Genomic DNA, 16,399 nt, shown 5'->3' on the forward strand with positions numbered 1-16,399 from the left:
GCGCCAGAGATAGAAAATAGTGGCACAGTCTACAGCATGGATAGACATAGACATTTTTATTGCACAAAAAAGGATGAGAGCCAATGTTAAAGTGCAAACTTCATCCAGGAAATGAAAAAACAGAATTATTCAACACAATAATAAAATGAATAACACAACTTCGGCTCTTTGCAAGGACCTGTACTGACAGCATGCTAATGCTAAACTAGCCATGAACCATAGTAACGAGAAAGCTGAGTGACTGCCGACCCCAGCCTAGTGGCCAGAGCCTGAACTTCAATAGGTAACAAATGAATGACCAGTCACATAGCCTCTGTTTCTACCTGTTCCTGTTTCTAAAGTAGAATCACTGTGCCGATCACTTTAAAGTCTCTTTGTGCTTGTTTTCATCTTTGCTTTGTGTTGTCAGCTTTGTGTTCACACATAAATACTAAGAGAAAGATCATATGTGTGTCCTTATTAGGATAGTGATTTGTGGTGGTGTGTGGAACTCTATCATATTCATATATTGTTAAATGATGATTGCTAGACAACATGTTTCAGGTCATTTTACAGAGAAATGTGAAAGTAATGTAATGTGCACTATAACAAATTGCTTTGTCCTACAAGTAATTAAGTAATGTACTGCATTATTTTTAAGAAAAATGTTGTATGCAATACGTGTAACACATTACTATTTTTAGTAATAACCCCAATAATGATCACTACAATAAGTGGAAATACCTCCAACTTGCACATTTGACCACACAGCATTTAATTTGCATAAATGTAATCTGTTTAATATGCTGCTTAGCAATGGTGGTGACTCTCAAAGTGGAGCCAGTGAGAACCCAACAAGAATCAATAAGAGAACTAGTAAGGAATCCAATTAATAGGTGATATTGATAATGGAATCTGAATCACTAAATTCCTATCAGTTCCCATCATTGCTGGTTTGCCCTTCTCATCCTGTTTATTCATGCTGGATTGTACAATAATTACACTAAGGTTGGCTATAGTAGCATTTCAAATGTTTTCAGAAGTCTGCATGTGAATTAAAGTTAGCATAAATATTCTTTTGTGGAGATAGACAAAAATAATAATTTGGTTAGCATCTACCACTGAGACACTGTGAGCTCTTGTACTCAAGGTGGAAAACAATTTAATATGCTGCCTTTTCATAGACAGTGTAAAAGTGGGTACAGCTGTGTCACAATTTAAAGAGCTCCACATTATGTTATTAGATGTTAAAAATGCATTAACCAGGAAATACTACAAGAGGTACAACGCCAGCACTGCTAGCCACCCATATTCAGTAAAATGAACATGTGAATGAAAGTCTGTACTTGTAAGGAATTAAAGAGCTCTCAGTCAACGTGCTTGTAGTGCTGATCACAAGGTAATATATTTACACTATGCATCATGTTCCTTCATTTGGTTTCACTTCAGTGCTACTATTATTACTTTAGACTGGATCCGGGAACATAACATACAATGGGTCCCATATGAAAAGGTGCCTTTGAACTGAGAAAGCTGGTACTGTGGAAGCAGGTGTTGTGCCTCCTACCAATCAGCAGGAAAACAAACTTAGTTTTTTTCCACTTCACCGGAGCATGAGTAGCCTCCCACCCACAGCCTCTGCCTTTGTGTTTCATCACATTTCTCATGCTCGAAGGTTTGGATCTCTTTCTGCTTCCTTCCCTTGAAGTTGGGTGTGCCTCTGAATTAACAACGACCCCTGACAAGACACTAAATCTGACAAAGTTAACTGTCATGGATGTCTATTGCTCTGAGATAAGATGGCAGATTAGAAAACTCAGTGACAGTGATTCCTTTTATGTTACAGTTGCATAATAATTTGCTATGACGGAAGAGTTAGCGTCTATTATAGATTTGGTGACTGTTAGCACAGGAGCAGAGGCTTTGATGTTGGCATATGTCAAAGGTTCAGAGTCATCCTAAAACAACTCTGAGTAGAGGCGCTATGTTTCCTTTATTTTCTTCACACTATCTATTCACATCTGGAAAAAATCAAATGTTTGATTTCATTTAAATATTTCTAATTGTCTTGTTTTACCTAGAAGTTTCATAAAAGCAGAAGCCACAAAGGTGCTGTATTTCAGAATGAATGAGCTCTTTAAATGCATCTGAAATCAGTACTACAAAATCCAAGGAGTTTGTTTGTTGCTGTCTTTGATTCTCTATGTGACTCCTGCATCTCACACATGACATCAATTCATTTTTTTCAGTTTTATTCATAGACCAAATCACAATAACAGTCGCCTCAAGGTGCTCTATATTTTAAGGTAGACCCTACAAATATACATACAGAGAAAAACCTAACAATCATATAGCCCCCTATAAGCAAGCACTTTGGCGACAGTGGGAAGGAAAAACTCCCTTTTAACAGGAACAAACCTCTGGCAGAACCAGGCTCAGGGAGGGGTGGCCATCTGCCACCACCGGTTGGGGAGAGAGAAGGAAGACAGGATAAAAGACATGCTGCGGAAGAGAGCCAGAGATTAATAACAAGTATGATTCAATGCATAGATATGAGGGGCCGTACAAGCCAAAATTAATTCTTTCACTCTCACACACATACATTCTTCTTTCACATACATATACTTTCACTCTCACATAGTTTTATTTTAATTTTTATATTTAGATATTTTTATTCTCATGTTTACACATATTTGACTGATTTAATAGTCGACGCGTCGTTTAAAGCTTTGTAAGATCACAAAAGACGCAGGAATAAGTAGTAGGATTTAAGAGTGTAATAACGGACTGAAACAGAAGATGGCAGCACTGCATGTACAAGGATGCCAGCTGCCGTTAAACCCCGAAGAAGAAGAAGTAGCTCTGTCCCAGAATTCATAGCGCAGCCCAGCGCAGTAGTCAACAATGGCGGCAGCTAGTTAGTTTTAATATTACTCTTATTATTCTTTCTGGGTCACAAAATAAACGTTTAACATATTTTCAGGCGAGAATGTAGCTGTGTATACCTCAAATATCTGCTCAGTTTATCAAGACACCACATATTTTCAAAAGCGCTCCAACGTTTTCAGAGACGTCTGTTACCCACTAGCTCGATAGCTAGCCGGGGGCAAGGCTCACTAGAGCCCGTGAGAACACCGGACTCCCAGCAAATTGTTTTCAAACCCACCACCGTCTTTCGCTACTCAGTTTAAACATGTAATATAAGTCACTTAGATAACTTGAAAATGTTGTTGTTTGGCTTTTTGTAGTATTTTATTTGTTCCTGAGTAAATCGGTTTGGCTGAGATTAAAGTTATAGTTTTTACACAGCTGAATAAACGTCAAGCAGACAACTGATTATCAGAAGTGTGAGATGCTCAAGAATATACTCCAGTGTCCTGTTATATTTTAGATAGCAAGGAGTTTATTAAACTTCACTGAAACAATCTGCAAATTTCATTAAAATTTAATAAACTATCATCTTGTCTTTATTTTTAGTTCACACATACCTTAAACACTTAAAGCTGTAAGCTAATGATAGTTATATAAGAGCAGATGCATGCTGGTGCAATAAGCTGTACGCTGTACGTCCAATGGATGCATGATCTGATTAGTCGACTAATCGCAAAAATAATCGGTGACTAGTCGACTATCAAAATAATCGTTTGTGGCAGCCCTACCCACCAGCTGACCGCCTAGCTGGACTGGCCGTTGGGCATACTGAGCATTTGCCTGGTGGGCCGATGGTGATTTTTCATTTTTATGTTTGTTTGTTTTTGTAACGGTATAAACAATGAAAGGTGGTGGACTAGCCAATTGGTCATGATCAACTCTGGGCTGGACCAATTACAATACATCCGTATTGAGAGGAAAAGGAACGCGATTAGTCCCGGACTTCAGCTAGAATGAAAAAAAGACAAAGCTGGAGTTATTCTGTCTTTGGTGCACAGCTGTCTCTTCTCCCCTCATTCTCTCTCCCTCCCTCTCCTGTTGCTACTTCAATCATGAAACCGATCAATGATCAGCTGATCGTCTCTCTTGTTTGTTTATCTTTGCGCCAGAAACAGGAAACCAGCGGATGTTGCGCTAAACAACAACAGCAGCACGTTCAAGCTTGATAAGCTGTTAGAATTTATTTAAAATTAATTTCTAGTATCAGCTGATGTTTGCAGGAGCCACAGCTGTAAAAGCTGCTGCTCATGGTATCGGTTTGGAAACATGAAGGTGATACAAATCATACATACAGTGGGGCAAAAAAGTATTTAGTCAGCCACCGATTGTGCAAGTTCCCCCACCTAAAATGATGACAGAGGTCAGTAATTTGCACCAGAGGTACACTTCAACTGTGAGAGACAGAATGTGAAAAAAAAATCCATGAATCCACATGGTAGGATTTGTAAAGAATTTATTCGTAAATCAGGGTGGAAAATAAGTATTTGGTCAATAACCAAAATACAACTCAATACTTTGTAACATAACCTTTGTTGGCAATAACAGAGGTCAAACGTTTACTATAGGTCTTTACCAGGTTTGCACACACAGTAGCTGGTATTTTGGCCCATTCCTCCATGCAGATCTTCTCGAGAGCAGTGATGTTTTGGGGCTGTCGCCGAGCAACACGGACTTTCAACTCCCGCCACAGATTTTCTATGGGGTTGAGGTCTGGAGACTGGCTAGGCCACTCCAGGACTTTCAAATGCTTCTTACGGAGACACTCCTTCGTTGCCCGGGCGGTGTGTTTTGGATCATTGTCATGTTGGAAGACCCAGCCTCGTTTCATCTTCAAAGTTCTCACTGATGGAAGGAGGTTTTGGCTCAAAATCTCACGATACATGGCCCCATTCATTCTGTCCTTAACACGGATCAGTCGTCCTGTCCCCTTGGCAGAAAAACAGCCCCATAGCATGATGTTTCCACCCCCATGCTTCACAGTAGGTATGGTGTTCTTGGGATGCAACTCAGTATTCTTCTTCCTCCAAACACGACGAGTTGAGTTTATACCAAAAAGTTCTACTTTGGTTTCATCTGACCACATGACATTCTCCCAATCCTCTGCTGTATCATCCATGTGCTCTCTGGCAAACTTCAGACGGGCCTGGACATGCACTGGCTTCAGCAGCGGAACACGTCTGGCACTGCGGGATTTGATTCCCTGCCGTTGTAGTGTGTTACTGATGGTGGCCTTTGTTACTGTGGTCCCAGCTCTCTGCAGGTCATTCACCAGGTCCCCCCGTGTGGTTCTGGGATCTTTGCTCACCGTTCTCATGATCATTTTGACCCCACGGGATGAGATCTTGCGTGGAGCCCCAGATCGAGGGAGATTATCAGTGGTCTTGTATGTCTTCCATTTTCTGATGATTGCTCCCACAGTTGATTTTTTCACACCAAGCTGCTTGCCTATTGTAGATTCACTCTTCCCAGTCTGGTGCAGGTCTACAATACTTTTCCTGGTGTCCTTCGAAAGCTCTTTGGTCTTGGCCATGGCGGAGTTTGGAGTCTGACTGTTTGAGGCTGTGGACAGGTGTCTTTTATACAGATGATGAGTTCAAACGGGTGCCATTCATACAGGTAACGAGTGGGGGACAGAAAAGCTTCTTACAGAAGACGGTACAGGTCTGTGAGAGCCAGAGATTTTCCTTGTTTGAGGTGACCAAATACTTATTTTCCACCCTGATTTACGAATAAATTCTTTACAAATCCTACCATGTGGATTCATGGATTTTTTTTTCACATTCTGTCTCTCACAGTTGGAGTGTACCTCTGGTGCAAATTACTGACCTCTGTCATCATTTTAGGTGGGGGAACTTGCACAATCGGTGGCTGACTAAATACTTTTTTGCCCCACTGTATATACCAACAAGACAGTGTACATCACTGTCACAACAGCGTTTGTTTTAGTTCAAAGGCTTTATGGTTTTTCCAATAATACCTGGTGGTGTAGTCGGCCGATTTTTTGTCAGTTGAGCTTTATATATTATGTTTAACCCGAGTGACCACCCGGTCAGCTGGTGGGTAACAGGCATCTCCAAAAACGTTAGAGCACTTTTGCAAATATGTGATGTCTTGATGAATTGAGCAGCTATTTCAAGTTTACACAGCACCATTCTCGCATGAAAATGTCTTAAAAGTTTATTTTGTGACCCAGAAAGAGTAATATTTCAAACTCCACCACTCTGTGTCCCTCCGCCACTGCCTCGTTTGAGTTTTGGACGAAATGGATTCTGGGATATTGCATTTCGTCATTTCAAGTTGATTGGAGACCAGAACAGCCAATCAGATATTTTTGCATCCAAGTCTGTGATTGGCTGGTTTTGTGGCACAAATATAACGGCATACACAAAGAGTTGAACGCGCACGGGCAGAAATGTTGAGAGTGCGAGCAACACATTGCGAGTGAGCGCAAATACAAAAACTGAGCGAGAGGGGCTGCTATTGTGTGTGTGTGTATGGATAATAGCAAACACTGAAATACATTTTTGCACGCAGCAACAAATTTTGTTCACTCAAATTCAGCTTTTCTTCGCTCAAAATAAATTTCTCCTCAAAATGCAACACTTGCACCTGCAAACTTTTTTTTACTTGCGCTCAATTTTTTTTTTACGTGCGCTCAGAATAGTGGCACAAAAATAACGCCATAGATAGCTTGCTGAAGAACTCGAGTTTCTTCTCCCCCCTCCATGCTGTCAGACACTTGAAAGTGACCCGCGCGTGCTTCTCAGCCAATCACAGCGGTACAGACACCCAGCCTTCCGTTTCCATTAAACTCCTTCCGTTTCCACTATACTCTTTCATTCACATACATTATTCTCTTGCATACATATATTTTCTTCAGACATGTATGCATTCTCTTCTTACATACATATATTATTTGTGAGATTAAATGCATATTGAATGCATGTAAATGAGAGCAAAATGTAGGAATGCATAAATGAAAATGCATGTATGTTAGAGTGAAAATTTGTAAATATGTACATTAAAATACATGTATAAGAGAGCACAATATTGCAATGTGTGTGTTAAATATGTGTAAACATGAGAATAAAAATATCTAAATATAAAAATTAAAATAAAACTATGTGAGAGTGAAAGTATATGTATGTGAAAGAAGAATATATGTATGTGAGAGTGACAATACGTGTGTCTGACAGAAGAATATATGTATGTGAGAGTGAAAGTATATGTATGTGAGAGTGAAAGTATATGTGTGTGAAAGAAGAATGTATGTGTGTGAGAGTGAAAGAATGAATTTTGGCTTGTACGGCCCCTCATACATAGAGGTCTATTAACACATAGTGATTGAGAAAGGTGGCTGAAGGTGAAATACTCAAGGCACAGTAGGTGTATGATGCCTTGTATATCATGCAGCATACACCTACTGCAACATAACTAAGAGAGGATTCAGGGTCACCTGATCCATCCCTAACTATATGCTTTAGCAAAACAATCTTAAAAGTAGATATAGTATCTGTCTCCTGAATCCAACCTGGAATATGGTTCCATAGAAGAGGGTCCTGAAAACTTAAAGGCTCTCCCTCCCATTCTACTTTTACATACTCTAGGGACAACAAGTAATCCTGCAGTGTGAGAGCAAAGTGCTCTAATGGGGTGATATGATACAATAAGGTCATTAAGAAAAGATGGGACCTAATTATTAAAGACCTTGTATGTGAGCAGCAGAATTCAATTCTGGATTTAACAGGGAGTCAGTGAAGGAAAGCCAATATAGGAGAAATATGCTTTCTCTTCCTAGTTCCAGTCAGTACATTTTAGATTAACTTAAGGCTTTTCGTGGAGTTTTTACAACATCTTGATAATAATGAATTACAATAGTTGAGCCTAGAAGTAATAAATGCATGAACTAGCTTTTCAGCGTCACTCAGAGAGGATATTTCTAATTTTAGTGATATCGTGCAAATGGAAGAAAGCAGTCCTAAATATTTGTTGGTCAAAAATAACTCCACGATAAAGTGTTACTGGAGGCCAAGGTAATGCCATCCAGGGTAAGTATCTGGTTAGATACCATATTTCACCACTTCTGTAAGCATCCTCCTTGGCCTTACGAATATGCTGGAGTTTAGGAGTGGACCATGGTTTATTGTTGTTATAAATGCAAAAGGTCTTGGTTGGCACACACGCATCTTCACAAAAACTGACATCTGAGATCTGTTAGCTGTTTGACAACTACTCAACCAATGCCTGTTGAATTTTTGACATGACAAGGAGATAACAAAATACAAGGTGGCACAAATTATTGCCTTTACAAAGGACAGTAACAACACTGAAAAACAATTTTCTGTTAAAATACTATCAACCTGCATCAGCCAGCCAAATAAAGAAGTCATGTTATTCATGTTACCTTTGGATCTTAACACGATCCCTTTTCTTACTCTTCAGCTTGTCTCTAAGTTAAGTTTAGCCACCATACCACACCATACATACACCGTCCTTACTCAAAAGATGTGGTCACAGGTTGGAGCATAGACTAAAAAATAATCTGATGTGGTTTGTCTGTAGCACTAAGACACCCCTTGGTTTTACACTACATCTTTAAACTACATGTGATCAAGAAACTCCTTGTGTTGGTCTTTCTGATTCTGTTGGTCTTTTTTTGGTACACTCCAAAGAAATATTTCAACAGATTCTTAATGGATCAGCTGGAATTTTGTAGACAGCTTTGACTTAAGAACACAGACATTGAAGTGATACTGGCTTTCAAACTGTAGTAAAAAGGTTGATGGTTCATTAACGTAATCAAATAAAATGATGTATTTTTGGTTAACAGAGGGGTGGATTAATTATGTAATCTGTTGTAAACAAGCCAATCAATATTTGGCTCACAGCAGTCTTTGATGGCTAAATTTGATGCATCTTGATTGCATCTTTCACTGTTGTGGAAAATCTGTCTGCATGCTTACTTTGACTTTGTGTCAGTTAAGTGTATAAAAGTGTTAATAATAATAATAATGATAATGTATACTTTATTGATCCCTGTGGGGAAATTCCTACATGCATCTAACCCATTAACTCAGTGAAGCAGTAAAGCTCTAAACATGACTCTGATATAGTATTGAGGTCCACAGACCCAACACAGGCAAACAGCTGAAAAGTCCACTAAAAGCTAAGATAACAATTGACAGTTTGGTAATGCTATAAATTTGGATTTACATATGTTTGCAAAATGCTACTGGCCAAGTTCTGTTGCTTTAAACTTTTGGCTGTCAAAGAGATAACAATGCTCTACAGAGCTTTATAAAACTTTCTTATTGCCGTTGTTTGTATTGACAACATAAAGTCATATAGGGAAAGATATATAGGAATATCGCATTTGGACATGTTACATTTTTTTCTAGGTCAAATAAGGTCAAACTTTACTAAAATGTTTTTTGTCTTTTAAACTTTGCTTAAAATTCATCTACCCTTGTTTCTATTGGCAACATTTAGGACATTTATACTGGTGTATAGGTATTTTAATTATCCTATTATAACTTTTTATCCAAATATCATGTCGCATTTTACAACTGATCTCACTTTTATATGTTACATCTGGCTGATCTTAAAATGTGTTCTAACAGTAAAGAAGGTATTGTTAAGAGAATTAAATGGCTAGTTGTCACACATATTCTGCAGAATAATATTATGTAATAGTATATAAGTTAAGTCAAACATTGTATAAGTTAAGTCAAGGTCATATCCAGTATTTCAGTTCAGTTCAATTCAATTTTATTTAGGGCTTTGTATTGTAAGGTAAAGACATTACAATAATACAGAGAAAACAGAGAAACCCAAAGAAACAGACAACCCCCTATCAGCAAACGCGAAACAACCCAAATCAATGCCTATTATCCATTGCCGACGCCTACATTCTGAGTTTTATTGCAATACAAACTCCTAAGAGTATATTTATGAAATAAAAGAAAACAAAATACAATACTTATTCCTTTACTTAAGTAAATACTCCCCAGAGAGTGAGCTGTTTTGGTGGAGGCACATTCTTGGAGTATGTCTTGTTAGTTTCTGTTTTTAAATCAGGACTTGAAGTAGTTTAAATGATAATTGTGCTACCTCTGCTGAAGTAAATTGGGAGCAAAGGCTCCCAATCCTTCCTAATCCCCTTAGTAGGAGTGGGAAGATGAGCATGGATGTTGTTGCTTAGCTTATTTTAGGTACCTACTTTCCAAACTCCCAGAAATATCCATCTACACATTTTGCTATTGCATTTTCTGACACTGGCATTTGTCATAAATGTATGATTTATCTTCTCAAACACATCATTGCAAGTCATTCTAGCAATGCATACTATATCATTATGTACTTCTTCTTGTGCCATTAGGCTAACACTTTGTAGCATTTCTGTTCCTTTCCATGTGAACGAAACCCATTTACCAGTAGAATGAAGGTTAAAATTAGAAAAAAATATTGTAGAGAAAATCATTCTCAGCACTTGTGCCTAGATGTTCAACAAATATTAAAGGAAAGCATTAGTTTCCTCCTTTGATCGCTTCTGGATTTCATTTTCTAATTAACTACTTACTATAAAACCTTGGCTGTGCTGATATGAAGGATGATGCATCCCCAGCCACAAGCCACAACTTAGCAAGCCCGGTGGCAGGGGAGGTATGTTTTTTTTCAATCACCTGCCTACTGGCATTATCAAGCTGGAGACCCTTCACTTACTCTGCAAACAGATGCTACTTCATTAAATTCTGTGGTCACTATAACAATGGTTCCAAACCACACCACCCACCACAACCATCCCATCCCATTTAAAACTTCTTAAAAGTCCAGCATGTTACATTTTCCTCTCATTGAATCATACATTCATTCCATGGCATTAGTTGAACTGCTGTAAGCAAAAGATAGAGAAGTCTCTTAATTGCAGTTTAATGCAAGGCAACAGTACAGCATCCGCATCACTGCAGCCACAGTCCAACTCTGTCTGCCCATCTCCCGCTCCCCTCACTAGTGAACAAGACCCCGTAATATTTAAATTCCTCCACTTGGGGCGGTAACTGGCCCCTGAGTTGGAATGGGCACTTCACCCTTTTCTGGATGTGGACCATGGTCTAAGACTTTGAGGTGCTGATTCTCATTTACATCGGGTCACACTTAGCTCTGAACTGCTCCAGTGCGAACTGGAGGCCACCTCCTAATGAAGCCAACAGAACTGCATCATCTTCAAAAGCAGAGATGAGAAGCTGAGAAGAAATTCTGTCCATAAAAATGAACAAAATCTGTCACAAGCGAGTTCCAAAAAATCAGAAGTAGTGATGCCATCTTGATGGTGTAAATTATCTGTGAAGGCTGTTGGGAAAACAGGACCCAAATGCAGAACTTCCAGAACAAAGACAATGAGTTTATTTTGAGTGTAAAACAATACAGTGCAAAACAGTTTCAATATCAGCAGTGACTTTCCAGCTTCCAGTGCAGTGAATTCTTTTCCAAAAGCTGTTGCCACAGCTCCCACAGCAACATTTACGAAAACACACTTGGCTCCCTCGACACGCTACACAGTTTCCTGAATATGAACAAAACACAGCTGTTAATGTCATGAGAGAAGGGGATTGGACCCAAAATGTAGACTCAATAGGCAGAACAACTCAAACACTGCTTTATTGCTGGATGTCCTAATACAAAAACAAAACTGGGAAAACATCAGAACTAATAATGAACATAACAACGCAGGACAGAGGGTGACGCTGGCATAAATATACACAAGGGCAGATGAGGAAACAAACCACAGGAGGAAACAGACTGAGCATAAACTAACAAGACAGGGGAGGCACAGCTGAACATGAAACATAGGACAAGAGACTGTCAAACTGAAACAGGAAATAGTGGCACGCAGACAGACGAAACCCAGGAAACAGAGGGAGGAGAAATGGGGCCCATGACTGGAGAAACGGGCAACTAGACAAACATCAAGACAAGACTGACCTAACTAGGAGAATACTGAGGGAAAGACACAGAGATTTGATAAAAAGACATGAACTGGACCAACACCCAAGACAACCTAAACTAGAAATACTGAATAAACTCCAGTGTGTAAGCAAACTAAACTAGAAAATATAAAATACACTGAGAACATAATGAATAAACCAGACTCAAGCATCTTAAGCATCTCCGCAAAGTGTGGTTGCATTGACGTCTGCTCCTTGGAAATGTGTTGTAATATTTTTTTGCGTCCATCCAGTCGGTCTTCCTGTATCGTTAGCATTCGCTTGACAGGGCTCAAATCCACTGGATCCTGTTAGGTAATAAATATATAATCTTAAATGCTTATATGCTGATTATATTGGTTTATATAAGAGAGGCCCAGACTTCAGTGTAAAACTAGGTTGCAGGCTGACAGGAAATTGCATGCTTTTGCAGAGCGTGCTTTTGCAGCTAGAAAGTGAAACCAACTAGGCTGTTTGATCAAAACTTAAAGTGTGGTGTGACGTAGAGAGCAAGTATATAAATACCTAGGCTTCCGTTTGTGCTTCAGACCTGGGGTTGTGTGTTTTGTGTTCAGGTCTCCATATCCGGATATGTAAAATAAAGATCATTTTTAAAGTAAAAGGACCACTTTGAGCCCTGTGTCTTTCTTGGCCATAAAGAATACTAAAGAACCGGAATTTAATAGTCCATTCTGGCTGGATCATTCTGTCAAATCTGTCAGGAAAATAGGACCCAATGCAGGACTCCCAGAATGAAGACAGTGAATTTATTTAGAGTGTAACGTAATCTTTTCAGCAGTGACTTCCCAGCTTCCAGTACAGTGACTCCTCTTCCAAAAGCTTCTTTCTCCACAGCTTCCACAGCAATATTTACAATAACACACATGGCTCCCTCCACATGGTTCTCCTTACTTGCCAAAACACAGTTGCACGAGCTGACTGTTGCCACACAACGATCCAGTGTTGACTGAAGCACAGCCACTCTGTTAAGTAGGTCTCTAGTGATGAGCTACAAACATGTGATCATTGTCAGGTGTGGCTGGCTTCAGAGTGGAAAACTGTCAAGGCCCCATGTTCATATGAAGGCGAGAACATGTGCACACACACACACGCACATAAACGTACAAAGAGGGAAGGCAGGGACAATGAGCAACAACAAACAAAAATAGAAGCATCAGGTGAGGACATGAGGACTAAAACATTACCATACCTGCAAAATAATGGCTAATAAAATGGATCACTTTATAGTCCAGTGAAATAAGCCCTATAATAGTTATTTCTAACATATTTTTCTTGGAGTGTTCAATAGTAGCTTTGCATGATTAAAAAACGTTTTTTCTTATATTCATCCTTGGCAACACCTCGCTCCTTCTGTCATTCTATTAGTGCATTCCTGAATAACTCAGAAGTCGCAATTTTAGAGTTAGGGGACAATTGTTTTTTCACACAGGGCCAATTATGTTTCAATTTCTTTCTCCTTAATCATAAACACCTTCATCTAGAAACGTTTGTTTTTACTTATGTTATCTTTGTCTAATATTTAAATTTGCTTAATAATCACATTTAAGTGTGACAAAAATATAGGAAATCAGGAAAGGGGCAAACACTTTTTCACAACACAGTAACATTATTGCAGTAACATTAATACTATAAATGTGGCCAGGTTTGTACTCTAAGGAGCTTGGAAAGAAAAGCGTCTGGACTTCTTTAAGTTGCTTGAAGACGTTTCAACTCTCATCCGAGAAACTTCTTCCGTTCTAGGGCAGAACGGAAGAAGCGGAAGAAGCTTCTCGGATGAGAGTTGAAACGTCTTCAAGCAACTTAAAGAAGTCCAGACGCTTTTCTTTCCAAGCTCCTTAGACTACAATGACCTGGATCACTGAGAACCTTCACAGACCAGGTTTGTACTGTTGTATTTTTGTTTTCTTGATATGAAATTATTTATGATCAATTAAGGCACATGCCCATTCTCATCTGTCCTTTTCTTCTATGAATGTCAACCCAACACTTTGGGCTAATGTGGTTTTAAAGTTCAAGTCAATATGAGAGAGTTAAATTACAGTGAAGGACAGTAACGTCTAACCCTTGACTTGAGGTTATCCTCTTACAGAGCATACTCAATCAATGAGCCTGCCACACACACAAATCAAATTTCCTTGGTGAAAGTTAAAATCCTGTCATACTTCAAATTAGTCTGATGCTTGTCTAATAAGCAATGTGGCATAGATACATGATGAAGAAAATCAATCATGTATAACATCACACCGAGCCAGAGAATTGAGAGATTTGTCAGCTAATTTCATGCTAATTGAGTCCCCATCCCTGGGGTTATTTTTAACCTCATCATGGGTCTGACCACATGCAATAGCAAGTACTTCGCTTATTTGTCATTAATTAGAGTAAAAACATCAATCACGATTCTTCTTTCTACCCTCAGTACCTGCCAGGATCACTAACATATCAAAGGACGTCACGGTGAATGAAGGCAGCAACGTCAATCTTATGTGCCTGGCAGTTGGTCGACCTGATGCCAACATAATTTGGAAGCATCATTCACCAAGGGGTAAGCCATGGTTTATTTTTATTTTATTGTTCAGCTGATTACTGTGTGTAAATCCTGTGATAGAGTACCCCATAGCAGAACCTTTTGGATTCCAGTTGAGTTGTAAACTCATGGTGGCATAAAAAATTATTTTGTTATTATTTTGAATCATGAATTTGTTACTATACTTTTCTTTTGTCCAAAACTAGAAAATTTATATTGATCTCTATTAACATTAAAGTTGCCAAAGTTCATTTAAAAGTTTCTCAAAACAAATATGTGAAGCAACTCATTACCTCAGTGTAAAGGTGTCTAAACCAACTCCCCACACACTCAGATACACTTGAGATTCCCACACAACACTCCCAGTTCTTGTTTCACATGAATTTTCTTCTATATGTAGAACAGCTATTTATCTCTAGATGGAAATTAATCTGTAGCTGTTTTTATTAACGTACACTTTCCACAACAGGGTTTAAGATTAATTATAGGCCGCAACCCTTTCTTCTTTTCAAAGTGGTGGATTTAAGGAGATGAAACTGCACAGTCTGTGGCCTGACAAGAATGAACTCCAATCAAAATATTACTTGGCTAGAGGCCACAGCTCGTTTTTTGATTGTTTGGCTTGTTTGGATTGTTGGCTCCTCACAGCAAAATACCACCTAAGATGCTCTGTGTGCCACTACGTATGTGTATCTTTGTGTGTTCTATGTTCTAATTGCACTTCCAACTGTGCTTTCAGCAGTGTACGTCATGTGCTGCTTCTCTATAGGATCAGATGTTCAGCCTCCAACAAAACATGAATGCTTACAGCCAAGCTGTTGCTCTTTCTTTTACAGTTGTCTAGAGCCAGCAAAACCTGGTTTCCACACTGTAGGAACCCTTCACCACCTCAGTCATTCAGTGTTTCTGCCTCCCTGCTTTTACTGGTTTCCTTAGTGTTTAAAAATGTTATGAAATAAGTCTTAAGTCATATTCAATTCAATCCAGTTTAATTTGTATAACACCAAATCACAACTACAGTTGCCCTAAGGCAATTAAATTAAATCAGTTAAACCCTATTAGAATAACTACAGTGTGGACTGGTGTGATTAACACAGACTGCATATTCAATTCAGTTTTAAGTTTTAAGAAATATAAATTATGTTGCATTTCAAAACATATCTTTTATTTTATCAAGAGGAAATTAAAGGAAATAGTAAGTAAAATGTAAATATAAAAAGTCACTCTGTTATGTGATTTGAAACTCCCCCCATATCAGAAAGAGACTCTTTACAACCCACTGTGAGCTGGTGCACAGTTGCAAGAATAGTGGTAAATAGAATTAGAAGTAATAAACTGGCATCAACAGCCAGTCAACCTGGTATATTGCCTTTATGCTTGTGCGTGTATGTGCTCTAGTCAGTGGGGAAAGTAATGGATTATCTTACTTGACGTTTCTCTGACTAGCACTAAAGAAAAGAAATACTATGTGGGGAGATCTTTGGGCAGCCAAAGAAATTGTTGCTGGCACTCAGAATCTTAAATGTTTTTCCTGCAGAGTAGCATTTCAGACTCGCTTCTTACCATTTGCTTTTCATGTTTGTCACTAGTGATAATGAACCATTCCCTCAAAGGATAGTGTTGGTGCTTGTTTGCTCACTTCATTGCCAAACTGTGTTTTTCAAGATTTAAGCTGCTTGAATGTCTCAAATGTCTTAAATCTGCAATGTTGTCTTGCACTTTATATTACTTATATAACTGGCATAAAATGTTCACTCTCAAATAGTGTCAGCAACATAAACGATTGTAACTTTGCATAGAAGGTGCTGCACCTTCACTGTGAATAAGAAAAGAATGTTTGGCAAATGTTACTTATTTTGAACTTAAAATTTCACAAGAAACTGTTTCAAGTGAATTACTGTAAAATTACCGTGTACGTGGAGTACATGAAACACTACATGTACTAAGTCTAATTTATACC

At 38.7% G+C, this 16,399-nt stretch overlaps 1 protein-coding gene across 2 annotated transcripts in view; it reads left to right on the forward strand.

Moving 5' to 3' along the window:
* Window positions 1–16,399, forward strand: part of opcml (opioid binding protein/cell adhesion molecule-like) — a 404,984-nt gene that overhangs the window by 310,960 nt on the left and 77,625 nt on the right. For both annotated transcript variants that reach the window (XM_084941581.1, XM_084941580.1), the window contains one exon: window positions 14,332–14,457. In XM_084941581.1, coding sequence (XP_084797707.1) covers window positions 14,332–14,457 — 126 coding nt within the window. The remainder of the gene's footprint in view (window positions 1–14,331; window positions 14,458–16,399) is intronic.

The sequence above is a fragment of the Perissodus microlepis genome, chromosome 10, assembly GCF_051167445.1.
Source record: "Perissodus microlepis isolate ML-2025 ecotype Zambia chromosome 10, ASM5116744v1, whole genome shotgun sequence".
In the NCBI taxonomy this organism is placed as follows: domain Eukaryota; kingdom Metazoa; phylum Chordata; class Actinopteri; order Cichliformes; family Cichlidae; genus Perissodus; species Perissodus microlepis.